The following is a 27,887-nucleotide window of genomic DNA, read 5'->3' on the forward strand; positions in this document are numbered from 1 at the left end:
TGTGGTCCCTTTGATTATCAAAAGATGTAAAAAAGAAATTACATCAGTCCCCAAGAAAATCAGAGTAGACACTCCATTTTATTGTACAGAATCAAATACAATACAATCTCAGACAAAAAAAAAGCTAATGTATGAAAATGATCATTTATGAAGATATGCATCAAGCCACAGACTCCCTGAAGTCTTCAGTGAACTGCAAAATGAAGTCAGCAAGTGGTTAAAACACCAAGATGGATTTTTGTCCAAATAGCAGATGTTACCTGAAGACATCAACCAGACCTTCCCCCATTGTCTTCACTTGGTAAGGAATTTTATGTTTCTCACACAGGGCGCGCACCAATGGCGCCACCCGGTGGTAGTTGTGACGCGGCATGGTTGGGAAAAGACTGCAACGCACAATGTAACCATTTAGCTTTCCAAGTTTCTTCCTATCCTGCTTAAAGGACTTACTGATGTTCTATCTGGAAATTGAGATGCCCACTGAACCAGTCGTTGAAGGGGGACTTCTCAATGTTGCAGGTGGCTTGTAGCTAAAGCACAAACGAGACACACGATGATTCTGAAGTAGTGACAACAAAATAAAAGTTGACTAGATTTCCAAGATAGCACCTGCAAGCTGAGCCAGTCTTGATGCTTCTCGTGGTCAATGTCCATGGGGAGGTGATTCATCTGAGTCACCCACACGAACCAGTGGCTCTCTAGAAACCTGAGAAGCACACCAAAACGATGACCTTGAAGGTTAAGGTAAAGATTGAACGATTTGATTTTTTTTATGGATTTAGTTGAACAACAGTGGCCTCTGCAGGCGGTTGCTGTCATTACATGACCTATGCACAAGTAGAAAATGGCATTTTTTGTTGTTTGTATACCAACTATCGGGTCTCTAGGGTACCTGTGCAATCATGAAGTATGAAATTAAAACAATCAAGGATTTTTTTTTTCTATTTCTGAAAATGTGTCTGTAACCTCTCCACAGAGGGTTTCTCTTCCCCTAATTTGGAAGCAAGGCTGGCTAAAGCTCTTGAACCACTTGCCAATGATGGCAGGACAATAACTGTGAAGCACGACAAATTCAGAAACACACACAGCCTCCAACAGTTGCAACGCCCCTGCTATCCTGTCAAAGCCAAAAGGTAAGCAGAGCTGCACAGTTTTATTGGACACACAGAAATGAAGGAAATGCTTTATTGCATCCAAGCAGTGGGATCAAGAGCTAGTGTTAGCATGAAGTCAACAGGTTTGCTGTCATTGAAATAGTAAGAGTATTTTGAGATAAATTAATTTCTAATATATGCAATGGCAACAATCATCTTCATTTATGTTGGAATTATTCACAAGCTTCCGAACGTCTATGTAAGATGGACTACAAGAATGAGCGCGCACTTAAGCACGTCGTTGCGAAGTAATATTGTCGGTTAATGGTCACATAGTGTGACTTTGGTCAGCACTAAATCATTTACTTCATATTCGGGAGTAACCGAGGGCTCATTTTCCACCACAGTATTATTCAGCAATGATTTAAACCAACAACCCAGGCAGCCACAGCACATTAAATTTACATCAAATAGATGATTTGAAAAGGCATGAGCTTAATGAAATACTAAATCACTTACCTGACAAACATGATGAGCGCCACTGAGCCCAGGAGACCATAAAGTGGAACATAACAACTGAAGTAGCGAAGGTAGTAAGAAAAGCACCAGACCATATCCTTCAGAAGAAAAACAAACTTCTTAATATAACGAACCGATGATAATTCTTTACTCTATCTTACATAGTAAAACCAAATAGAAGCCATTTTTATTAAACTAGAGCCTATTGGAAAATGAAGCGGTTATCAATAATGTACACACAGAAAATATTAAGTGTTCTCCACTTTTACAAAGTTTGGTTTACAAATCAGTGAATTATTTAGCATGCAAATAACCAAGGCCTCCAAATGAGCTATTGTTTTTGAGCACGCAAGCTAACTATCTTGTTAGCAAGTTTCCGAATAACATGCTAACTTGTCAGCAAGTTTCCTAACAACATGCTAGTCTTGTTCGTCTTAAATATTTACAAGCAAAAAAAAAAAAAAAAAAAAAAGACTCTTCCTAACTATTTCCAAATTCTCAATTGAGCAGAGGCGTCATCTTACCACCCAGTCACACCGTGAGATCATCACACGCATGATTTGAAGTTGGAAATAAATTGGAATTAGCAGTGGAGGTCCAACTAAAACAAAACATTGGAACATTAAATTCATTGAGTCATATTGTATTTTAAAAGAGGGAAAAGAATAGGAGAATACCCAGGAAGAAGTAGTGGTGCTGATGGTTGTAGGGCAGAAGTTTGATCTTTTTGGTGCCATACTGTGAAAGAAAGACGATTTCTGGGTTAGGATGGCAGGAGCATGTTGCGTGCTGGTGGCTAGGCCAACCATTAAGTAAAACTTGCCTCTACTGGCTGAGTGGCTCCGACAACAAATATCTTCAGCATGTTGACGTCTGGGTCTTTACTAAAGACGTTGGGTTTAGCGTGATGCTGAAAGTGTCGATGATTCCACCAGTTAGCAGAACCTCCCTGTAGATGAGAAAACGTTCTTTCCTATCACGTCATTAGAGTTGTACAAGACGTTCTGTTACCTTCAAGTGCCCAATGAGAAATTGTTGCGTAAGATGATTCCATGAGGATTTCTTGAAGACAGACAGATGACCAAAATCATGCTGCAGCCATCCAGCCTGGATCTTACAAGAGAAAAGAGGCCTCCGTTTTTGCATAGAATAACTTGACAGGTAGTCACGTTGTTACTATTACCTGTGCAGTTGCCATTAAGATGGAACAGAGCGCCGTCGGAATCCAGCCGGTCCCCCCGAGACGTATGAGCAACCAGGCTAGGAGCTCCATCAGCAGGATGTGAGCCAAATGGGATAAGAAGAACAAAGAGTGGGCCTGAAACAGACCCTTTTGCTCTGCATATGCATGTAAAGCCCGGAAATCCTGGATGACTGCAACCTGGAAAACGGGGAGGGGCATAAACACGCACCGTGAGGATTTCGGAAATCCAACTGTTGAAACCCTCAAGTCACTCAAGACCTGAAGTTGGAGACCTACATTAATACCATCCTCAAAAAGGCCCAACAGAGGATGTAAAGAGGCATTGCTGGCCACAAGATTTGGTCATGTGACTTTTGCAAGCGCAAGAGCAGTTGTGATGGATGAAAATGAGGACAGATTCTTTTTAATTCTTATTCCAAAAAACAATTTTGATGGTTCTTACATTTTTCTCTCTGTCCTGGCTAGGTTCTGTTTCCGCCAGCTCGCCAATCAGCAAGGGCTTTAAAAAGCGTTGCACATACTTCTTGTCAGGATGAAAAGCAGTAAACGCTTCCTAGACAAAACAATTTTTCTTTATAAAAACATCACACAAAAAAATCCCAAGCATCACATACCGTGGCATCCTCTCCAGCATAATGTCGGATGACCCGAAAGCCTCCAGGATGCCTCTTGGCCCACTCGGTGACGCAGTACACCTTCCGATTGATCACCAACCACTGATCATTTCTGCTGCAGTGTTTCTGCACCTCTTCCCAGGTGAAAAGAGCGCTGCCCGCTGGTTCTGTCTGCTGGTCCCCGGCACCCATTCCTCAGAGCCACAGTCTAAAGCAAACAGTGGCTGGGAAAGTTGGTACAGTGTGCTGTGTAGACAGCTACGTTTTTTTTTTTTTTTTTTTTTTTACCCGTTGCTGTGTGCTCGCAGCCTGCTTGTAACGCAAGTTAACGAGGACAATGAGCAGAGGAACAGACACATAAATAATTTATGATGAATTTGATATGCGGGATGCTGTTAATGTCAAATTGGACGTGCATCATGATTACGCACCTGAGCTATGCTACAATTCATGTCATATTGTAATATTAATACAGTCCAAAAATAGACACGAATACGACGTTATCAAACCACATTTTAGCACTGTCACATTATTAGCAATAATATCAATCGCAAATATATCAATATTGACTGCGAGGGTGTTTCTGTCTGCAGGATTGCAGCGTTAAGACAAATAATAATAATAAAAAAATAGACTCACATATTTTGGGTTGGTCTCACGCTCTGCGCTTTAGAAGCACACGCGGGCGCGCCTGTACAACTCACTCATCCTGTACGGATCCATTTATACAATTGTGAACAACTGCCGAATTAGAATGTATTTACATCGTTTTGCCTAGCTGACTATTTCATGGTATCATTCATTACAAATTCCGAGGCGATCTTCCGACGGCTTTTGGACCAATGGGCGTACAGTAAATAAAGGACCGGCTTCATGGTGCCCAAATGTGTCAAATACGCCCATCTACTTGTATGAATATGGACGACTATTACTTTAACATTAGTATGCAGTTAGTGTTAATGTATTTTTTCTTATAATTTTTCTATTATACAGCACTTGTACGTTTCTTATTAAAGTTAAAAAAAATCAAACCGATGTAAATTCGCATTAAAAGTATTAGTAGTATTTAATGATGGTTCTAACTAGATTTTAAATTTATTATTTCTGTCTGTCCGTCCAATGTGTTAAGCCATATATGCAATTTATTAACTAAACAATTAAAATTAAAGCAATAATTTTCTGACTGCATTTTAACACTGACCTCAACCAGCAGGAAGTACAAACGAGCAGCTCAGACAGTCACTTGTGCTCAGGTGGATAAAACACGTGTACTCGCATCTATGATAATCCTAAAAAAAAAAAAAAAAAAGAAAAAAAAAATTACCAAAAAAATTCAAATGACATGGTTTGCATATGGAACATGGTGGCGTGCCATGAAAACACTCCATGTGTGGTGATTCATTGGGTCACTGTCTGTCAGCTGGGTGCAAGCGAGAGGTTGTCAGACGGGTGCTTTGCTTTATTTGCGGCTCGGTACCATCAAGCCACTATTTGCAGTCATCAAACAAAACAAATCAACACATTGCCCGTCCAAAGATTAGAATGACTTAAAATGAAGCACACTGACAGGCTGTCTTTTTAAAAACGCCAAACACGATTACCTTGTTCTTTTTTTAAACAAAATTCAACAGTTTATTTGTTTCTTCATGCTGTAAATAAAATTGCTTATATAAAAGCAAAGAGCTTTTTTGGGGGGTTTGGAAAATAACGTGAGATTCATAACCTACGTTGGGCCTCTCTAGATTGCATTCCTCTGCTTCTCGTCCAGAAGCTCCTTTCCCGAGCTCTAGTGCTTCTTTAAAATCTCTGAAGCCAATATCTATGTGACATCACTTTGAAAGAGGTCTGCTCTCAAAGCTCAACGAAAGTCTACATGCATAGTGTCTATTTGGTCGCCCTTCCAATCAAAGGCATCAAAGACACCAATTGTAAGTCATTCTCCTATGATATAATATGCTATGTAATTATTATTTTTTCTACAAAAAGGATCACATCACAGATGCACAGATATTTACCACGGCATCATTTTTTCATTTGCATTCACCTCTACAGTCACATTCATTGACCTCTTCAGCTGTCTCGTCTGTTGTCTGCTGCTCTAAGTGGGCCGAGTCATTTCAGGACAATGTGGAACAGAAAAGTGCAAATCAGCATATCAGACAGGATTATCCTCAAGCAGCCAGTCACCCCCCTCTCCCTTCATGCCACCTCCTCGCCGGGCCGCTTCAAAAATCAAGACTTTTCTTCACAGTCGTAATCCATTTACATAGTGGTCTGGAAGGATGCAGTAATTTCATAGACACATCTGACTTTTTTGACAAACATCATTTTGAAATTATGACATTAACATAGTACAGAAAATAATTTAATGTATCAATGCCTATGATATCGTGATGGCCTTGGACACCAGACGGCAGAATAATACAAACACAGTGTATGATAAAGAAAAGTTTCACAAATAAGTGATGTGGTATATGGTTTTTGTGGCTTCGCTGGTCTCCAAAAAACACTCGGTGGTCGGTGGCTGGTTCCAGGCAAATGAACACCTCAGGGACCCACGGCTGATTGGGAAAAGATTTTATTCAACCGATGTCAGAGTGAAGTCTTTCCAAAAAGTTGAGTGGCCCCAAGGCATGGATGTAAAAAGCCCGAGAGAGAGGGCGAGCGAGAGCGAGCGAGCCCGAGCTAGAGCGAGCCCCCGCTCCTTCTTTTGTCAGGCCCGTAGCTTTTATACCTGACAAGAAGCTGATGTCACGGCTTTGGGTAACAGCTGCAGTTTGAGTCTCAGTCTGCTTGTTTCCTCTAAAAGATCATCCCTTCAGCTCTCCCTGGTCACGGACAACTGGCCCTTCTATCTTCTACTAAGTACTTATACATTACTGAAACTAAAGCTTCTTTGTACAGCAAAAATAGTTTGATAGTCTTACTGCTTGCTACTAGTGGATCATCTAATGCAACATACAGATACGCATAAAGTTCAAAATTCACTTCAGTGACAACACATATTAGTTGTCTTTGTTAACAGGGCATCAATATGAGTTTTGTTAGACTGTCTACTGCAATTTGAATTATGTGCTAGCATTAAACTCAAACTAGGGGACTTTTGTGAGTTTAGTTAAACATACTTGCAAATACAGTGGAGCTTCGGTTTTCGAACACAATCCGTTCCAGAAGGCTGTTCGAGAAGTGAATCGTTCGAATTCCAAATCATATTTTGTCATTACAAATAATGAAAATATAAAAATCCGTTCCAGGCCCAAAAAACAACAACAACGCCCGCCTTTTTAAAGCATTTTTTCATTTGCGCATTTTTGTCCAATCGCGGAACTGCAGCGCACCGCCGAACGCGCAACCGTAGTGCGTCGCCGACCACGCTACTGCACCGCGCTGGTGGCATTATTGTGACATAGCTGTCGCTGAAATTCAGAAAATATTTTAAAAGTCCTGATGTACTTTCCAAAATTTAAGTGGACATCAGTGCGCAGGGAGCTTAATTTTTTTCCGATTGCGCAACTGCAGCGCACCGCCGAACGCGCAACCGTTGCGCGCCGCCGACCGCGCAACTGCACCGCGCTGGTCGCATTATTGTGACAGAGCGGTCGCTAAAATTTAGAAAATATTTTTAAAGGCCCAATGTACTTTCCAAAATTTAAGTGGACCTCAGTGCGCAGGGAGCTTAATTTGGTCCGGACGCGCAACCGCAGCGCGCCGGGCGCTCACTGTCGTATTTCTTTAGGAGCGTCTTTGTGTTTTAGGATGGCTTTATCGCTCCCACTTGCTTCCTTTGGAGGCATGATTAGAGTTGATGCAATCCTCAGAGTAACGAGAACGTAATAACGAACGGAGTCAGTTGGCATGCGTGTCTTCTCGGCTCATCTCGCGAGGTTTGACAACCGATTTGTTCGAGAACCAGGACGTTCGAAAACCGAGGCTCCACTGTACTTATTAAAGCAGTACTGTTGAATTATTCACTGTCTGCTAATTGTTGCCACCCTTTAGTGAACTTTTTTTGTTTGAACTGAAGAGAAAAGAGGTCACTTTGTAAGATGAGGCGCCACTATGCGTCATCATGCGGCACAAGAAGGCACGCTCAGTTTCAACTGTACTCAACTTCATTTGATTGCACAATATTTATGAGCCAGAAAAATATTACACACATTATGACATAAACTAAGAATATGTTCCGACCCTGTAGATTGCAAAAATAGTTGTGCATGGTCATTGTGACATTGCTATAACAACAAAGTGGATGTTGGTCAAGGACTGTTACATTGTCCGTTGTTTGTGTGCCTGCTTTGTGTCCTGTTAGTCGAATGTTACCAGAGGTTGTCGTCACAGCTTTTAAACTGGTCAATAAAAAGCTGTGAGACAAACCAACGGCTCATATTTATTTCTCCGATTGTAAATACCATTCATCAGTTTCGCAAATATTTTCCCATCCATAGTTTCAACCTTAGCTTGTTGTCAGGTTTTTCTTTGTCATGAATTTAAAAATGAGGCAAGTTAGTCTCGATTGATACTCACGCACTTGATAATGTGATGTGATGCCCAGCCGTTCCGGTTACACAGTGGGGGAGAGGGAAGGAAGGAAGGAAGGAAGGAAGGAAGGAAGGAAGGAAGGAAGGAAGGAAGGAAGGAAGGAAGGAAGGAAGGAAGGAAGGGGGAGGAAGCACAGCAGTTGAATGTGAACCTTCTCCCCCACGCAAACGGCTTGCGGTCAGCTTTGCAGTGATGCTAAAATGTGCAATGACTTGCGCCTTTGTGGAGCAGACCTTCGGATGGACCTCTGCCCGTTTCTCATGGGGACTAGCCGCACCAACTTCCTTTAAGTGTTTTTCGTTGCCGTTGGCAGGGTCACCGAGCTGAGTTGGACAGTTGCCGACAATTTAAAGCGCTAAGGTTGAACCTGTATTAATAAGGAGTGATGATCATGTGACCTAAAAGGTGTTTAAAAATTAATGATAGTGAAGTGTCAGACTGGCAAAGGCTCAACTCAAAATTGACTTTTATATATTTGACCTTGACTACCTGCAGTACTACTACTACTACTACTATTACTACTACTATTATTATTACTACTATTACTATTTTTATTACTCGGCATTGTGTTGGATGAAGGCACAAAGAGACGCCTAGTGGAGTGCGGCATGGTGATAGTTAATTGGCCTGAGGCGTGATGTTTTTTTGCAAGCTCAAAACAAAAGCGGCTACCAAGTTGGTCTGTCATCACATCACATGACTGCTCTGACTCAAGCGCAGAGTCAGGGGGCCACAGAATGGGCAACTCCTCCAGGAAGGGCGAGGGCGACGAGGAGGAAGACGAGGAGGAGGGAAAAGACGGCGAAGAGGTGGAAATAGTGCAGAGGAAGAAAAAGAAGAAAAAAGAGGAGGAAGTGGAAGAAGAACTTCCTCTGGGGGTGGATGAGTTGTTGGAAAGCGGAGATCCAGTCTTGGACTTGAGCTACCGGAAATTTAAGCGCTTACCTGCTCGGGTTTGCGGACTGACGCATGTGGAGAAGCTTTACGTTTGTGGAAATAGTCTGCGCATTCTTCCTGAGGGTATCACCCAGCTACAAGGTCTGCGGATTCTTGCCCTGGACTTCAACAAGATGGAGGATGTTCCTCTGGCCATTTGTCAGCTGGCTCACCTCAGCCGCCTCTACCTGGGCAGCAACCGCCTCATGACACTCCCGCCCGAGCTGAGGAACCTTCGGAATCTCCGCTGCCTGTGGCTGGAGAGCAACTACTTTCGATGGTTTCCGAAAGAACTTTACGAACTTCCCAACCTAAAGTCCCTGCAGATAGGTGACAACCGCCTCAAGACGTTGCCTCCTGACCTGTGCCGCATGGACACGTTGAAGGGACTGTGGCTCTACGGGAATCGCTTCCAGACTTTCCCCAAAGTCCTTCTAAGCATGGAGGGCTTGGAGATCCTGGACCTGGACCGCAACAAGATATCCGAGTTCCCCAGCCTGAAGCGCCTCCAGTCCCTTCGTCTCTTCTCCTATGACCACAACCCGGTCAAGGAGCCTCCTAAAGTGAATAACGAGGTGATAGTGGTCGGGGAGGGCGCTGCGGAGTTTTTGGAGGAGCGTGAGGCCAGAAAGGACAGAAGACGACAGGAGGAAGAGGAGGCAGCTCTGGCGGGAGAGGAGCTCATAATTCACGGCATTTTGAAGAAGAGCAGGGCCAGATGAGCTGCCGATGAAGAGGACGGGGAGGAGGCCGGGTCTCCGGTCCTCGAGTACGATGGCGGCGAGCTGGAGTACGACGAGGAGGCGTTTGAGTACAAAACGGAGGAACTGATCTGCGAGGCCGAGGGCTTGGAGTACCAAGGAGAGGAGCTGGAGTAAGACAGGGCTTACGTGTATTATGAATATGAGGAGGACATGGAGACGAGGGTGGAGGCATGACATCAAACCTCCATCCAGACTATCTGCAGGCAGGTGGACAACAGGCTTCTTTGCTCCTGTTTATATTTACTTTTTTCTTTCGCTGTGAACATGAAAGTATGAGTTTCATCTCAGGCTACTGTGAAGCAGAGCAGCACTGTCCGTGTGTTGTATTATTAAATTGCCACCCACCTGAGGAAGTCACTGTTAATCATTTCTAATAAAAGAAGCGCACCAGTTGCTCTCAGCTGCAAAATAGCAGCAGTGTATTGCTGAAATGGATTAACAGCATGTTCATTCATTTCAATGGGGGAAGAAAATTTGAGATACATTTGTCAAGGTCATAGACTACAAATAATGTATTTTAATTCTTGCTATCTATGCGAACAAAGTATATGTGACAGGAAGAACAATTATATGCTGGTCCACTAGATCAGTGGTCCTCAACCTTTTTTGCGCTACAGACCGGTTACGTGTCAGAAATATTTTCGTGGACCGGCCTTTATGTAAATAAATAATACATTTATATAAATAAATAATACATTTATAATAAATATATAAATACGATGAAATAAAGTGATACGACTGGCATAAAAACAAGTATAAACGCCAGACGTTTTTTATTATTTATTTATTTATTTATTAGTAATCATTTATTCATTGTGTGAAGGCGATGGCCTTCACACGTTATTCTACACCATTCTCTATTATTGTGTGAAGGCGATGGCCTTTACACATATGTTATTCTACACCATTCTCTATTATTGTGTGAAGGCGATGGCCTTCACACGTGTTAGTCTACTCCATTCACTTTATTGTGTGAAGGCGATATACACACATATGTTATTCTACACCAGGGCTGTGGACTCGGACTCGGGGACTCGGACTCGGTTGGACTCGGTCATTTTTGCCGGACTCGGACTCGGTGCTGAATTTGACCAAGTCCACCGAGTCCGACAATAAAAAAAATACGTTCAATTTTATTTTCATCATGCTGCTGAGAATGCGCGTAGGAATACTGTCCACAGCCCTGCTTACGATCAATGCGGCCACGTTGAGTTGCACTTAGGCTAATGTTTACATTATGTACCAATGTCAAGGACGATTATGTCACCCAGCTTATATCATTGATGTGTTTTGATAGTTGTGGGGTCGTCACTAATTATTTGTGTTCAGATAAATGTCTGAGCTATAATGGTGTAATTAATGATTAAAAAATATTATCTTACATGTCCTGTGTTTCAGAATGGTTATTTAATTGGGCGAGAGTGTGTGTTTTCAAGCGTTTTGCCTCATGCCAATGGCACTCAGGGCTAAGGTTGGGCTTCAATGACTATTTTTGTAAAGCCACGCATTTAATACCATGTCAAATAATATATTAGAGTGTAGGTTATGTTCCAATGTATCCACTTCTATCGGTTAAATTGTCAACCGTACATTTATGACTACGCCATGAGTGATCTACGTTATGAACTAGCACAACTCCGGTAGGGCAGGGAAAATGTTATCGATCCGACGTCCGATTGGAACGTCGCCTCACTTTTACGTCCGCGCTCTCAGCAAGGGATCCTATATAAGCCGAACTAGCCAGTGTGAAAGTTGTTGCGTTCGTTCTGGTAGATTTTGATCTAAATTAGCCTTGAATAAAGACTAAGCAGTCACATGAATTAACAGAAAAAATGGACAGCCGGACTCAGACTCGGACTCGGTGGTCAAGAGGCCGGACTCGGACTCGGTGCAAAAATCCGACCGAGTCCACCGCCCTGTTCTACACTATTCTCTATTATTATTATTCTTCTATTTTATTCTCCACACTTTTTTGTCCTACTTCTTCTTCCACATAATTCCTCCGATTCACTCCGTTCCACTTTTGACGTATTCCAAATATTCACGAGATGAGCGCTTCCATTTTTCTTTAAAATTTCGACAAAATTTCGTTTTTCACCTCTAATTTCTAAATTTTTCAACCGATTCAACCCATTCCAACTTTCAACTGTTCATCTTTTGCCTACCTAGTCTACAACTTCTCATCTACCAAAAATTCCAAATTTTCAAATTTGAAATTCAACCAAATTCTCCAAAATTTCGTTTTTCTACTCTCTACGTTTTTCAACCGATTCAACCCATTTCAACTTTCAACTGTTCATCTTTTTTCTACCTATTCCACAACTTCCCACTTACCAAAAATTCCAAATTTCTAATTCAACCAAATTCTCCAAAATTTCATTTTTCTGCTCTAATTTCTACATTGTTCAACAGATTCAACCCGTTCAAACTTTCAACTGTTGATCATTTTCCTACATATTCCACAACTTCCCACTTACCAAAAATTACAAATTTTCACCACAAATTCTCCAAAATTTCGTTTTGCACTTCTATTTTCCACATTTCTCAAGTAATTCAACTCATTTCAACATCATTCGGCATCATTCCACAAGAAGTTATTCAAAGTCTTCGCCTTCACACGCAATTTCTCCAGAAATTGCATTTTCTAGTGTGGTATATGGTCTTTGCTGCTTCGCTGGTCTTCAAAAAACACTCGGTGATCGGAGGCTGTTTCCCGACGAATGAGCACTTCAGGGACCACGGCTGATTGGGAAAAGATTTTATTCAACCAATGTCAGAGTGAAGTCTTTCCAAAAAGTTGAGCGGTCCAAGGCATGGATGTAAAAAGCCCCCCCAACCCCTGTCAGGCCCGTATCTTTTATACCTGGCAAGGAGCTGATGTCATGGCTTTGTGCACCAGCTGCGGTTTTCAATCTACTAGTTTACTTCAGTCCTAAAAAGGAGATCTTGACCAGCGCTGTTGGTGATGGACGACAACAGCCACTTTACCTTATTATAGGATTGCACACATTGCTGAAACTGAATTCTCCCTGACCAGCAAATATAGAATAGAACCGTGTCACTGACGCCAGGTGGACATTCTAAGGCCACCTACAGGAATAGAGAGGGAATTCCAAATTACACTTCACTAGTTATTTTATTCCCGTCACTTTTTTGTCTTCTTCTTCCACATAATTCATCCGATTCACTCCATTCCACTTTTGACGTATTCCAAATATTCACGAGAGCGCTTCCATTTTTCTCGTTCCGAAAATTATCCGTTTTCTTAAAATTCGCAAATTTACGACAAATTTTTCCTCGTTCATTCTTAATGGCACATTCAACATTTCAAATTTGCGTCATTCCAATTTGAAATTCACATCATTCAGCACATTCGAATCACATTCGGAAAGATTCTAGACAAGGAGTGGGCAAACTTTTTGACTGGTGGGCCAAATTTGGTTCTAAATTTTGATCGAGGGGCCGAACCAGGATGTACTGTTTGTGTGAAGTAATAGAAATGACATGTAAAGGTCATTGCATAAAAGGTTTGTACTTTTAGTAGGTAGTAAAGCATGGATATTCCAAAAAAGCTTTTTGAAAACAAATGCATTTATTAACAGCATTAAAAAAATATTTCACCCAAAAAACTACTATCAGTGATTCTCATTAAATACGACACTGTTATTATGAATAATAGTTTCCATCACTTCAGCGCCTGCAGGTCAGATTTATGAAATATGTTTATCTAATGAGGCGAAATCACATCAAACGGCAACATTTTGACCAAATACATCATCTTGAAGAATCAGTGAAAGAATACTTCTAAATAAAGTAATAAAGAAATCAATAGTATTGTTGGTCTCCCTTTTTTGCTAGTGCATCATGGTCTGGAGTAAAATTTGTTGTGGTAATTCTTAGGATAGAGCCGAGGTGTCGGTCCGTTAACCTAGAGCTGTGACAGGCTTTGTTGACGTTCATGTGGCGGAACGTCTGCTCACACACGTAGGTCGAGCCAAATTGTCCTCTCTTTTTTAAAAAACACTCGGCACTCAGTGTCCACCTTTCTTTTCCTCAGGCCACTCATTTTCGTGGAAGGATTCCAGGGGAAGGTTTGTGGGTGGCATCAACGTAAAACTGTATCTGAAAGCTCAGCGCGCGAATTACGAGAATGCTGACGTCACGGCCCACACTCGAAATTCGGCACTGATGGAAATAGACCGCGGAGCGCGCCGAGTCCGTACTACTTAGTAGGTACACGCACTTGTGAGTGTGCACCGAGCTTTCTGACACGGCTTCCGGGAGTAAATGCGCGGGCGGGCGCTTCCCCATCTATTGGGGAAACATACTAATTGCAGGAAAAATGACGTCAAAAAATGTTCAATAATACAATTTATTCAGGTTTGGCGGGCCGGATTAAACGGTTTAGCACATTTCGCAGCGGAGTCGGACACTTAATCTGAGGTGTTCGAGCGCAGCGACGGAGCCACTCGCCAAACGTGGCGAGTTCGGCGGTCACTCCGTTTTCACTTCTAGTCATTCTTATCCGTTCAGTATTTCGTTCGCGCGTTGGTTAAGTACAAAATAGTGTTGGCTCGTGAGTGAACGATTCGTTCGAAAGAACGAGTCTCTTTCAGTGAACGAGAGTGAACGAATCACTTCCTAAAGTGATTGGTTCTTTTTTTCAGTTCATATGACTTCAACCAGTAGATGTCGGTAATGCGCACTGAAGCTGGTACCACCTCGCTGTAAAACAAAACGAAAAAGAACATGACATAACTTCCCGTTCACGAATGCGCCGTGAATTGCATGTCCCATTCACCGACTGAACAGATCTGTGAGTGAACGAGTCAGTGAGTGAGAGAAACATAATCTCTCCGTTTTTGCATAACGGCGCATCCCTTCATGCAATAAAGTTAGCCGTTAGCTTGGAGAAAACGTGCATAAAAGAAGTGGTGTTTCAGTGAGTGGTTCTTTCTTTCCTTGGCAAATCGTAAATCTACATTCTGGCTTACATAGTTCACGCCAGGAGACGCAACACTTTCACTGATTGATCCGTTGATACACGGGAAGGCAGTTCACCCATTAACTCGTTCGCGAACGGGAAAGTCAGGATTCGTTCCCTAACTGATCCGTTCTCGCGATTAACTGGAAATGCAAATCACTCACTCACTAACTCACAGATGTTCAGTTGGTGAACGGGACATACAATTCACGACGCATTCGTAAACGGGAAGTTACGTCATGTTCTTCATGGCAGCTTCAATGCTGAACTGAAAAGAAGAACTAATCACTCTCGTTCACTGAAAGAAATTCGTTCTTCTGAACGAATTGTTCACTCGCGAGCCAACACTAGACTCGACTGGGGAAACTTGTCACGTGACCAGGACGAGCGTTCTAACCTGAATTAATTACTAACTAACTAACCCCAACCCTAGCTCCAGCCCTCACCCTAGGCCTAAGCTTCAGGGAGGTGTATGGTTTTATGGGGCAGCACACAAGTAACTACATTTTTCCATGATAAACTATGATAGGTCCCACCCGGATTTGAATTCGAGTCGCTAGCGTGAGAGGCCAGAGCACTAACCACTACACTATGGAACCGTCGCACACGTTGAATAGAAAGTAAGTAGGTATATGGTTTAATGGAGCAAATAGTATGGAATGGCAGAAGGTACAAGGCATCACCTGTGTGGAGTGGGCTACTTCTCAGTAAAATATGTGCCTTGGCTCAATAAAGCTTGGGAAATACTGTCCAAGTTTACCCGTTTCTGTTCGTGGAAGTATACATCACTTTACAGAATTTACACTGCGTCTGTTTAATGTACCTCGCGGCACACCTCAAGGCGACCATGTGTCTTGGATTTAGAGCTACAAAATATTTATGACGTGGTAAACACATGAGTCTCTTTCCGGTGTCAGCATTGTGTAAGCACTGCTGTAAAGTCCAACAAAGAAGCGTGGCCAGACCATAAAAGGCAAGTCCACATGGAGGTCGGCTACAAACGGGTAGCAAGTAACGATCTTGCTCATTAGCGCCACCTCCTTGTAGGTCAGGGCCTCCGCTCCATCATCAACTTTGTATACTTATTTTTTCCCATTTCTGCAACCTGTGTCTCTGAACGTTAACAAGTCCTCCTCTCATCCTCACAGTCATTATTCATGGAGGGTTCTAAGCGTAACGCAATCCTCGCATCTTTTTTCCTCACATTGAAAGAGTGAAATATTTATCCCCTGCGCGCTGAAATATTCATGCTGCCGCATACTCTCATGTGTCTGCCTGTCTTTGCTACTGGTGTTGCCCAGCATACTCAATCTGATGATTGCTTTACTGGAATATTTATCATCCGAGGAACACAAGATTCACGCATGAAGGGGAATGCATTAAATATCAAGATGCAGACAAATATATTTTTTATTATTATTACCAGCTCAGTGGCCTCGTGGTAGAGTGTCCTCCCTGAGAGTGGAAGGTTGTGGGTTCAAACCCTGGCCGGGTCATACCAAAGACTATAAAAAATGGGACCCATTTCTTCCTTGCTTGGCACTCAGTGTAATGGGGTCTCTTAGATCACCAAATGATTTCCGAGCGCGGCAGCGCTGCTGCTCACTGCTCCCCTCTCCCCCAGGGGATGGATCAAAATCACACGGGGATGGGTTAAATGCAGAGGACAAATTTCACCACACCCAGATGTGTGTGTGACGATCATTGGGACTTTAACTTTAACTTTATTATCGCTATCCACCGTTTCCTTTTGTACGTGTCCTCGTTAATGTCACCATGTACACCATGATTATTATCACTAACTGTGTGTGTGTGCGCGCGTGCATGTGTGCGTGTGTGTGCGCGTGTGCTTGCGTGCGTATGTGTGTGTGTGTACAGGAGTCGCAGCTATGCTGAATGCACCAGTTTTCTGAAGCTAAGGCGTGATTGGTTGGCAACTCTGATGTCATTTTCAGTCGACAGCAAGTAACAAAATGGCCACCTCGGCGGTGGGTAAAAACAAATACATTTTGCTGCTTAATTCCTATTCCATAACCCCAATATTGATTAGAATGCCATGTTTAGATTAGTGGGGCCACAGGCAACATTTTGTAAAGAAATATTTTTGGCGAACTAAATGTCTTCTTTTGACAAAGCAAGCATGTATTTCGTATGCATGACGTCAGCACCGTGCACTTTTGGACCCTCAGTGTTGAGGCCACGTGATGTGATGACAAAACAAAGTGCTTTAGTCTGGGCTCAGCACCGGGTGGCGGAGAGGCTGACACGCCACAGATGTCTGAAGGAATCTGTGTCGCACTCGCAATATTGAGCCTTTTTGTTTACTCTATGTAGGTCAGCGAACACCGCCAAGTGGCACTGCAAGATTCTCAACACAAACATGCAACTTCAAGATTCAAGAGTTTTTATTCGCCATGTTTGAGCGTGCCAAACAAGGAATTTGACTTCGGTAAATCACAGCCTCTGTTCAACATTTAGGTGACGAACAACAACACTCAGGACATGTGAAAAATGGCAGATATTCTCAAACATCCCCTGATCTTAAACTCCCAAGAGGGCAAGGAAAAACTCAAAACTCCAGCTAGGGGAAATGAGAAACCTTGAGAAGAGACCACAGATGGGAGGGTCCCTCTTCTAGGATGACCAGGCTGCAATGGATGCAGAGAGGACACATAGTACAAACAGTGTAGACAATTCAAAAAAGATGTGGAGAGCAGGATGACTCTGAGACTCTTAAGAGTGGTGTGAGTTCATCAGAGCAACAGCCTGGGGGAAGAAGCTGTCTCTGTGTCTGCTGGTTTTAGTGTACAGAGCTCTATAACGCCATCTGGAGGGGAGTAGTTCAAACAGACTGCAACCTGGGTGAGAATGGTCTGTAGAGATGTTACTTGCATGTTTCCTGGTCCTGGACAGGTACAAGTCTTGGATAGATGCCACCACCATGATGCCATCGCTGCACAATCTACTGACAAATGATACTGAGATTCTGCTTTTATGGGCTCAACTAAAAATTTATTTATGTATTTAGTTGTCCGTTTTTTCTGAGTTTTTGTTTGGTTTTGTTGTTTCTGTTGCTAATTTTTATCTTTGTTTGTCTAAGATTTTCTTTCTTGTCTCCTGAGACCGCTCTCTACCTAGTTTTAGTTCAAATTCAGTGTGTCACATTCCCAACAGTGCAATGGCTAGAATTTTTTCTATATAATATCCCTCCATTTTCCCCCTCTGCTACTCCTTCACATAATCACATTCTCTACCCAGAAGAAGATCATGGGGGTTGTTGGTGGTCATTCCCAACCTCTCAGTCATCACAACCGTTCACTGCTGCTCAGCCATGTGCAACCATACAGTAATAGAAACGTCATTGGATACACTGATGGATGACAAAATCCTCGAGGCATGCTGGCCGCCACTGTAAGCACAAATAAAAGAGGCAAATATTGTCTGGATGGCTTTCTTTGAGATTTAATGGAACACAGCTCAACTGGAAGGTGTCACAAATGGGATTTGTAGTGGACAGTGATGTACGTGAGTCTTTATTAAATGAGTGCCAAAGAGCTTTTGAAAACAACGCCCTTAAATTGCATTCATTCTCACAACAATGTAGCTATATCACTAAAGCATGTTATGTCCAATAAAACAAAACACAATGCTACAAATGGAGTGTAGCTCTGCGGAATCATATGGATGGTGTTGAAAAGATACAAATTATAAGTCTTAAGGGTTCGAAAATGTAGACCTAGAATAGTATAGTTTGGTCTCTTTGTCTGCTATTATCTTTTTCTCTTGTTTCTTAAAATATAAACGAGCCTACCTTCAATTCAACGTTTGGCCACTCGATGGCAGTATGACACCAAATTGCCCTAAAACGATATAAAAGGGAGGTTATGTAAAATTGATGGATGATTTGAAATTTACTTTGACACCTTGATAAAAACGTCCAGCAGAGGCAGGATGACACTTTGAAGAAAATATCTTCTCGCCATCTGTATGCAATACATCTACACGTACATCACATTATCATCTCAGACACCCTCTGGTGTATTGAAGACATTTAAGAGACAGAAAAAAAGCAGCCTGAGCTGAATATCTGTGATTTTTCCGACAACCTAATTCCCTTGTACATTTCCCCCACTCAAATTAACTCAGCCATTTAAAACAGTCATCACGCTATTAAACAGTGCGATGTTAATTCTTTTGCTGTGCTTTTGTGCCTGCGGATTCAAGATGGATACTTCAAACTCACAGCATGATAACTTTAGTGTGTGTTCACCACACGAAATCTGATTCCCCCCGGCCCCCACTCAGTGACAGCTTCCCCATCCTTTGGATTAGTGCATCAATAAATGTGACACAGATAATCACACTGTTTGCACATCTTTTTGTCCCTCCCTTTTTCCCCCAGCAACTGGTCTCATGCTGCATCCTCACCTCTATCACGCCACTTTTTGCTCGTCTTCCTCCCTCCCATCTGTCCAAGGCTGCCAGTCTGCATGGCCCATCTTTACCAAGCTGTTGCTTTCACTGCAGCTTAGAAAAATAAAATATATAATTACTTTTTGCCTGACATCTTGTCATGGCATGTCTGGAGCACTTTATTATCTTGGCCCGCAAAAATAACTTGAGGGAAACGCCTCCGACATTGAAAGTGACAGTCTCATTTCCTGCTTCTTTTCTCTTAAATACAATGTGCATATCGCTGGCATATTTCATATTTCTAATCATCTATTTGCAGAGGCTCCATTTGACAGGGGGAAGCCAGGCGGTGATTTTGGTCGCAAATGAAGTCGCATCACTACTGTGGCACCTACTGCAGTTGAATCCTATTATGAAACATTAACCCTAATTTGAAATCTTTATTTGAAACCTAACCCTAATTTGAAACCCCACTTTAAAACTTTGACTCTAATTTGAAACCCTAGTTTGACACTTTAACCCTAGTTTGAAACCTTAACCCGAGTTTGAAACCCTAGTTTGAATTTCGAACCCTAGTTTGAAACCCTAACCCTAAATTAAAACTCTAGTTTGAAACCCTAGCTTCCCGAGGTAGACCATGACATTGTTTTGCCACAATAGCTGCTTGGCCTCACTGATGCTGTACACAAATAGTTTTTTTTTTTTTAATTTAATATTGAGTACAGGACCTTAAAATAAATAATTGCTCATTTAATCGCAATGCCGAGGGGAAAATTAATCAGAAGTATTATTTTTTAGAATAAATCAATTCGGCTTACATTTGAGAAAAATTTAGGGGGGGGGGGGGGGGGGCAGCTGAGAGCCTTTTTTACTTGCGAGTCGGCTCTCTGAGTCGCCTTGGCTCCGCCTCACTGCATTGATGTTCCTTCTTATCTACGTCCTGCTTCATTTGGACTTCTCTTAATTGGCCAATCTGGCACAGACAGCTTGGAGTTAAATACATTGAGATATTTCTGCTGCTGATGTAATGAAAAGAAGGCAAATTAACATGTTGTCATTTACTCTATATTTCTCAGATTTTCACACAAAACGTCTTATTTTTTTTAAATTGAATTGTATGGAATGTACTGTGGATATTATTATTGCAAGTGAAGAAAAATAGCCTCTACGCATTATGCTGCCATCAAAAATATTATATATGGAAACAAATGTGATAATATTTCTCGAGGTTTACCTTCACTTCAAGTCAAAATTCGAGTATACATTTATTTGCTCAAATTAAATTCCCTGTCTTCAATTTCATGAAAATCTATTTAACTTATTTCAACAATAAGCAACATATAATGAACTCACAATACGTTACAATAATTACCAGCAAGTTTGCCTTAGAAAATGATTCATCAATCACTGAGAAAGCCGATGTTGTAAAAATGATTCTTTAATATGGAACAAAATCAGAGCTCAGCTCCATGGCTCCGTCCATCACACTCTAACACTGATGGGAGGAGAACAACGACCACCAGTAAGATCACAGTCTGTTCGGCCCAAAAACAGGAGAGGCTGAAAAAAAAAAATGGAACGCAAAACCAAAGTGACTTCCAGACGTCCTCGCTTTGACCTTCTGATCCACGATAGCGAGTAACCGCTCTGCTGCCTCACTGGGCTCTTCTGCCTCCTCAAGCCAGGTCGGCGAGATTGGCAGGTACAGAAGCAGCAGAATGGCGTCGAAGCAACAATACAACTTGTGGTGTCAAGAGGCCGAGGACGTCTGCGGAGGCCGCCCGGTAAGAACCTAATGCGACGCCAACACGGAGACGAGACGGCAACAGAAGCGCAACACACGTATGTACGGAGCAACCGGGTAACACGTCAGAGCACTTAGTTTGAAAGTTAGAGTGGGTAAGGGAGGAGTCGCAATGATCCGTTAACAAACAGTTCCGATAAGCGAGCGGGTCGCATCATTAAGGCTGATCTTAGTCAGTCTCTTGCTACAAACGAGGTGCCAAGCAGGCTTGCGCTTGGCTGCTTTGGACCTCAAGTTGGCCGTGCTGACAGCTGCCCTTTGTCCAGCACGCGAGGGACCAGGAAAAGCATGGCCGCTTATGAGAAGGTAGCTTTATGGGCTCATGGGGTCACCAATATAGAAATTCACTCTGCAGGGTCTTATGACTTCAGCTCGACCTGTGACAACTTTGAAATGGAAGTTTCATTTTGATTGTATGGATCATAGGTGTCAAACTCAAGGCCCGGGGGCCAGATGCGGCCAGTAACATCATGTGGCCCGCAAAGACAAATTGTGCATGGACTTTATGTGTCAGTTCTAAAATTACAAATTGCCTTCACTTTTGGAAAAATAGAGAAATTGCTAGCAGTTTTTATTACCATTCATCTTTTTAAAAAATTTGAACAGTTTTTACTAGTATGTGATTTCAAAATTAGTTATCAGTTTATTGTGTAGCCTATCCTGTATATAATATAAGTCACAGTCATAATGGCCCTCCGAAGGAAACCATGACTACGATGCGGCCCGCGAAAAAAATGAGTTTAACACCTCTGGTCTAGATCATTTCAGGTTGTTAGCACAAGACCGCGAATCAGTACATAAATCTGACCGACCTGACTGGGCCATACAATTTCCCTATGTAGCTTTTATTCACTGCTTCTGTTTTTACTACTCCGCCCTGGGGAGGAGGTGCAAGGCTCTACCTTCTATTTTTTTTGTGCTTGATCAATGTCTGGTCCACAGAGCTCGGCAGACACGTAAAAAAATAAACGGCGCAGATTAGGAGCCGCTAATGGGCAGTGAATCCCAGATAGATGAGGGAGCATGGATTACTGCTGAATTAGACTCTGGAGGTGTATGCATTACCGTTTGAATGGGAGAGTAAATGAACAATCGAGTGGAGGAACTGGAAATCTATACTTGGTGGAGGATTAAAATGGAGTTTTGTAATGAAGGAGTTGAGTGGTCATGGAGGGGGTGGGGTCTGCCAACTTCACCCAACGTGGTCATCCTGCACCTGAACGCACGGCGGCTAACATCGGAAGGAAAGGGGCTTTGCACAAAGAGCACAAGCACTTGCGTGGGTGGACACACACTTGATGCACATGCACACACATTAATGCACTAATGTCTGCGTTCCACCGCACTCTCCTGACTGCCAGAACCTTGCTGTGTCTTGTAAAAAAAAAAAACAGCAACAAAAGAACAAAGTAACAAAGGGACAAAATTAAGAACAACACACTTTGGCTCCCACTGGCGAGAATAAAAAAATCAAGCAGGGCTAAAACGAAGGATATAAAAAGTGCCAGTGGCGCCGAGTTACTGCGCAAATGTCAGTAACTGGCTTTTGAACAGCTCTACACTTCTTTTAGTCTACCAAGTATATACTAGGAACCTTACCAGGCAGCTAAAATCTATACAGTACTGTCTTGTTCATATATTTATAGATATTTATACACTTTACAAAGTTGGCAAAAATACAGAAAGAAATCAATACATGGAATTAGATTGTACACATCACAATTGTGTGTATTGAAGCTTGAGCACTCTTTGTTGAGGAGGTGAGCCACAGCAAGTCCAGAGAGGAGGTGAAGAAACGCAAGTGCTAGTCGCAGCATCCCAAAAGAACTGTGATGACCCCCCCTTCGATTTCCCACATATGATGGCAGTGGATCCAAGCTGCTTTATTATTTTATAATTATTATTACTTCAACCGGCAAAAGAGAGCAAATGGATGTGGAGTCAAAGATTATTTTTAGAGCATCGATAAATGTGCGTTGTCTGCCCTCGCCCCACCCCCCTTGGGATGCCTGCGATGGGATGACATTACATATGGAGGCCAGAGCGCATTGGCAGTCCTTTTTGCCGGCTGCTGGAGTAACTGTAGCACTTTTGTGGTTGGGGCCGGTCTGAAATATGAAATGGGAAACCATAGTCGTCATTACAGTGGACATGGATGGAAATAATGGGAGCCAGATTGTGCGTTTTCAATTTTGGCATGTGGCTTTGTCAAACAATTCTGGTCAAAATCTGATGATTAAAAAAAATATATACTATATATTGTTGGTCAATTCTCCCACATGTGTTGATAGTTTGCAGGTACCTCTAATCCAATAATTTGTCTCGCTAAATTTCACGCGCAAGCTAGCAAGACGCTTTTGTAGTGCTAAATGAGACAAATACACGCAAATATTCCTCAGGGTTGCTGGGTGCTTATCCACTTCTGGCCTCTAGCTGGATAATGCCCGCCTCCAAATTTGCTCTGGCATCATCAGCGTGTGAGCATGGTCAATCCTGTCCAACACAAAGGCATTAGAGTCAATCCCAAAGCCTATAAGAGGACAGAATGAGACGAACGGACCCGGGCGGGGCAGAGCGACGGCCTTTTGATGCTTGGCATAAAAACACATATCTGAGTGCATTAGTGGCTCAGACTCCTCCCACATTCAATTTCCAGGAGCAAAGCTACGTGGCAGTGTTGCTACAGTGGGCCCGGGATGCATCGGCTAGCACTCCTTTCCCTTTTCCTCCTCCAAGTGCAGGGACCCCCTCCCACAAAAATAAAGTGGACATCAAAAGCCCTTATTCAAAAAGGGCTGTTAGAATCGGCATGGTCAACATCACCACTGTTATCACGAACGTGTTTTCTTCATCATTTCAAGTGACAAAGGAAAACTCGTTGAACAACAAACGTTCATTTCCATCAAGGATATTTACATAAAGTTGTCAAAAACAGAAGCATTTCCTTATCACGTTTGAAAAGAAAGAAACCCAACACAAGAACACTAAAGCACACACACACGCGCGCGCACGCACGCACGCACGCACGCACGCACGCACGCACGCACGCACGCACGCACACACACACACACATACTGACCGACAATCAAATGTGAACAAAAAGAAAAATATATATTGACTCTCGTTATTGTTACAATTCAAATAACGCTTGCTTCAACTTTGATTGAAAGAAGTCACACTGGTTTTTAACAAATGCTTCAAACGAGTCCAAAGGCGAGTTTGGGGCTGGAGGTCGAGTCTGCCTGCGTAAGGTTGCGACTCACACACGACCCAAAACGACAATTTGCTGATTCAGCTGTTCCAATCTATGCATGCACGCCTTCCCTGATGACATCACACCAGAAGTATTTTTCCAACAGTGGTGGCGACCGGTTTTGGCTAGTCAGACGTAAAACTTTCTAAAAACCTGAAAAGTAACTCTGGTCTGGTCACAACTGTCACGACGACAGGTGCTAATTCCATAAAAAGTTAGGTTGGCAAATTGCTTTCTCTTTTATATTGTTTTAAATGGCCTTCGTTCTAATTGTGCTGCTTTTAGAGCAGCTGGCAAAGAGAGGTTGTTTGTTATGCAACTTTTGGAATAATCATAAAAAGTGCATCCTAATGTTTATTCACTTAGCAACCTTGAGTATGACTATTCGTGTGGTTTGCATTAGATGTAATCATGGAAACAAAAACAAAAAAACATAGGTCATTATCACAAATTGTACCTAAGGGATATTTTCGTTGAAACCAAGGTGATAGGGTGACTTCACAAATTTGCATGAAGGAAAACACAAGCACTCTGTGCCACCTAGCAAGCTACCTGCCTCAATTCTACTTGCAGCAGCAGCAGAACACAAAACTTGAATAATGCCAGTTTACTGGGTCGAGTGGGGCGATTTATCCCTCCTTGAACACTGTGTAATTACGTTGAAAAGAAAACGCAGTGCAAGTGCATCACCTGCATTTTAACCTTAGGAAACCGGCTGGGTGATTATCTTCCTCCATTTTAGCCTTTTCCAGCATCTTTATGATTGCTAATTAGGGCACACTCCATTTTTTTTTCCTGGCAAATGTCGCCTCAGCAAACTGTGTTCCCTTCTGTCCAAGGAATGGACACACGAACAGGCCAGAGTATCTTCGAGGCAGAGGAGATGTCTAATCTTGTGCAGATAAGACTAAGATTAAGATTTAGCTGATGGCAATGACATAATCTTGAAGCGAAGTTTGTTGCTTGTGCGCTTGAGTGGCCCACTACTCACACTTGCTAACTCGGGCTTGTCTCTCTAATGCAGAGCCAAACAGAAGACAGAGGTTATCTCTGCTCTCTACATGACAATGCAGCAAATGAGATTAAATAAAAGAAAGAAAATGAACAAATCCAGAGGAGCAAGCAAATTGTACTGCCTGGTAACAAATTATTATACAAACACTAAAAAATGCTAGAGGGTTTTCCTAACACACTCACTGTGGATTTTAAGCTAATTGGGTTACCTTTACTCAAGATTGGGTTAGACCCTATTGCACCCAACTTGAGTTAGTTTTGACCCAGGAGTTTTAAGCCTTTTGCTATTGAGCCTAGCAGAACTTCCACGAAATTATTATTTTTTTTAACAAAAGAAAAATACATAACAGCATGATCAATGGCAACCCCTATGTCAAGTGCAGTTGTTAAACAATGTATAAATGTTTCTTGTAAATTTGACACACCAACACTCCCAGATTGGATTAAAAAAAAAAGGTTCTTCCATGCTGTCCGTGGAAATCTATTTTATTTACTGTGGGCGAATTTGAGTTGACTGTGGCTGACAAAACACAGCGCTGCTCTCAAGCACCCCGGGAAAAAGATTATCTGCTTCTCCACTATCTCACAGTCACAGATCAGTCCATCCTCAAAAATCACACCCACGGAGTGCGAAACAAAATTCCATGTTATCGTTTTTTTTGGTGGGGGTCAGCAACAAAGTCAGAATCTACTCCCGGCCTGACTGATCACGACACCGGCAGACAACATACAGACGACGTTGCTCTCCCAGTCGAAGCTCTGATCATGCTTTTAACACGTTATGTCACAATACTGGCTCGGCGAGCCTCATTATGCAAGCGAGGCAAGGACGAGATCTTTCTCTCCACAGCAAAGCGCCAAGAGGAAATATTCAAATGCACGCCAGCGAACACGCCGAAAATAACAAGCGGCACAAAAAGAGGCGAACGAGAGCCCTTCATCCGTCCTCCATGTCCTCTTCCGCATCTCCACGCCCTCAAGTCACAGCGCAGAGGCGACCTCTCCCCAACTTGCCTTTTCGCTCATTCCTCCCTTCATTTTCACCGCTCCTATAATCATCATCAAAACCATCCTCAACCTCAAGGTTGTCATTATTATTATTACGTTTTGAAAAAGTGCAGATAGAACTTCCCCCGTGCCCTTGTTCAGAAGGCAGGGCAGTAAAAGAGGATGGGGAAGCGATGGCAGTAAGAAGAGAGAAAGAGAAAAGAGAAGACTTGAATCGTGTTACTCCACCATGCACGCGCGCGCACACACTTAATACCAGATGCGCCACGGAGGCAAACAGGTTTGGGACGATGGAGCGATTCTTTGAGATGTTCAGCACAACAGGGCAAAAACAAGAGCACAGGGTAGCACGAAGAATTCAATCCACAAATTGAAGTGAGTGCGCACATTGGAAGGCATGCACACAAAACAGCACAACCCTTGCGTTGCCTTTGTCGCAAGAACATTTGAAAGTGGTTCCCTCCTTCGCTGTGAAAAAATGACATCATCGTAGCGTCTGGGATTTAGAGTTGTTGTTTTGTTTTGTTTTGTTTTCCTCCATGTCTTCTTTTTTCTCTCTCCGTGTCAAGGGCTTATTTTCAGAAAAAATCAGGAGTGATCCGCCTCATGAGTTTGTCATGTTCCTGCTTTTCCAGCTTCGGAAAAGTTCAGTACATGTACAGTATATCTTTTAAACTCTAGTTTTGTTTTGAGCTACAGCACAGCACCCACAGCACACAGACGACATGGGGAGGGGGGGATGGCGGTTGTCGGGGTGGGGGGCACTAATATTGTGCCAGAGGATAAGAAAAAAGGGAACAATAAAGAGGAAATGAGAGAATAGAAGAGAAAAGAGGAGCGAGACACGAGTATCAACAATACCATCTTGAGCTCAGCTGGTTTCATCAAAAAAAAAAAAAAAAAAAAAAAAAAAAAAACAGGATTGATTGCTTTCTACGGCTTAAGCCAAACATTAAACCACACTAACTGCACGTAAAAGGAGGGAGCAACATAATGGAAGATACAGCACAATGAAGACAAATGAATGGAAAGAGCAACAGATGGATGTTTGTGTAAGAGGGAACGGCCAATCTAGAAGCCTAATTAATATATTCATGTTTATGTACATACAGTACATACTGGATAGTATTGTGTTCTGAAATTATTATACACTATATGAAGTTATTTAAGATTCTATGTGATCCCAAGGGACTGGCACCTTCACGGGTCAGTGGCTGCAGTGCAGTTCAGGACCAAAGGGGGCCGCAGATTGAAACTAAGGTCAGAAGTGCAGAAGGAGTCAAAAACAGAAACATTGACAGAGTGGTGGGAAACAAAAATGCAGACAGGCGTGTATGAAAGGAGGAATAAGAGAAAGAGTTTAAAGGTTTAAGAGAGCAGATGGCTAATTGTACCCGTGTTTCGTGGCCCGGCAGCAAGTCAGTCTTGTGCATAAGGACGGGACTGGGAGGGCTGAGGAAGGGGGGAGGGGCCATGGAGGAAAGTGGGCGGTGCCATCAGGCCTTGAGAGCGTGCCACTGGGCCACGTTGGTGCGCGGCCGCGCCAGCATGTCTTTCCAGTGCTTCACCTCCGCTGGACCACTCTTCCACGACAGGTAGATCTAACAGAAGGAAAATCAATATTGAATATCTTCAATCTGATGGCTGAAAAAGTTTTTTCAGACACCGTTTGAAACAGTGCACCCGGTGGCGCACTGGGTAGCACGTCCGCCTCACACTTAGGAGGGTGCGGGTTCGATTC

At 42.7% G+C, this 27,887-nt stretch overlaps 3 protein-coding genes across 9 annotated transcripts in view; 1 reads left to right on the forward strand and 2 right to left on the reverse strand.

Annotated features, from left to right (window-relative positions):
* Positions 1-59: 59 nt before the first annotated feature.
* fads2 (fatty acid desaturase 2) lies at positions 60-5,282 on the reverse strand. 3 transcript variants are annotated; one of them, XM_049722147.2, is made up of 14 exons: positions 5,159-5,282; positions 4,633-4,720; positions 3,432-3,639; positions 3,260-3,370; positions 2,797-2,994; positions 2,625-2,726; positions 2,437-2,562; positions 2,291-2,351; positions 2,138-2,214; positions 1,614-1,711; positions 610-706; positions 451-530; positions 261-386; positions 60-193 (listed from the first exon to the last, which is right to left on the reverse strand). In XM_049722147.2, exons 3-14 carry the CDS (start codon positions 3,621-3,623, stop codon positions 142-144), a joined length of 1,320 nt encoding a protein of 439 aa, XP_049578104.1. In that variant the 5' UTR covers positions 3,624-3,639; positions 4,633-4,720; positions 5,159-5,282; the 3' UTR covers positions 60-141. The 3 variants fall into 3 exon arrangements, with proteins under 3 accessions (XP_049578104.1, XP_049578105.1, XP_049578103.1); XM_049722148.2 differs by lacking the exons at positions 4,633-4,720; positions 5,159-5,282 and adding an exon at positions 4,071-4,300 and having other exon boundaries at positions 2,625-2,720; XM_049722146.1 differs by lacking the exons at positions 4,633-4,720; positions 5,159-5,282 and adding an exon at positions 4,071-4,297.
* A 3,425-nt stretch (positions 5,283-8,707) lies between these two features.
* LOC125970136 (leucine-rich repeat-containing protein 10B) lies at positions 8,708-11,051 on the forward strand. Its single transcript, XM_049722157.2, is given in 1 exon segment — positions 8,708-11,051. A coding segment is annotated over 1 exon segment (1,137 nt). The 3' UTR covers positions 9,845-11,051.
* A 5,986-nt stretch (positions 11,052-17,037) lies between these two features.
* The window catches only part of syt7a (synaptotagmin VIIa), a 92,477-nt gene continuing 81,627 nt past the window's right edge, over positions 17,038-27,887 (reverse strand). For 3 of the 5 annotated variants that reach the window (XM_049722094.2, XM_068651135.1, XM_049722093.2), the window contains one exon: positions 20,488-27,747. In XM_049722094.2, the coding sequence (XP_049578051.1) occupies positions 27,643-27,747 (105 nt within the window). In that variant the 3' untranslated portion in view covers positions 20,488-27,642. Of the gene's footprint in view, positions 18,064-18,465; positions 18,515-19,082; positions 19,182-20,487; positions 27,748-27,887 lie in introns of those variants that run through there. The other 2 variants (XR_007481955.2, XR_007481956.2) reach the window with 2 other exon arrangements.

The sequence above is a fragment of the Syngnathus scovelli genome, chromosome 6 (assembly GCF_024217435.2).
Source record: "Syngnathus scovelli strain Florida chromosome 6, RoL_Ssco_1.2, whole genome shotgun sequence".
Classification (NCBI taxonomy): Eukaryota; Metazoa; Chordata; class Actinopteri; order Syngnathiformes; family Syngnathidae; genus Syngnathus; species Syngnathus scovelli.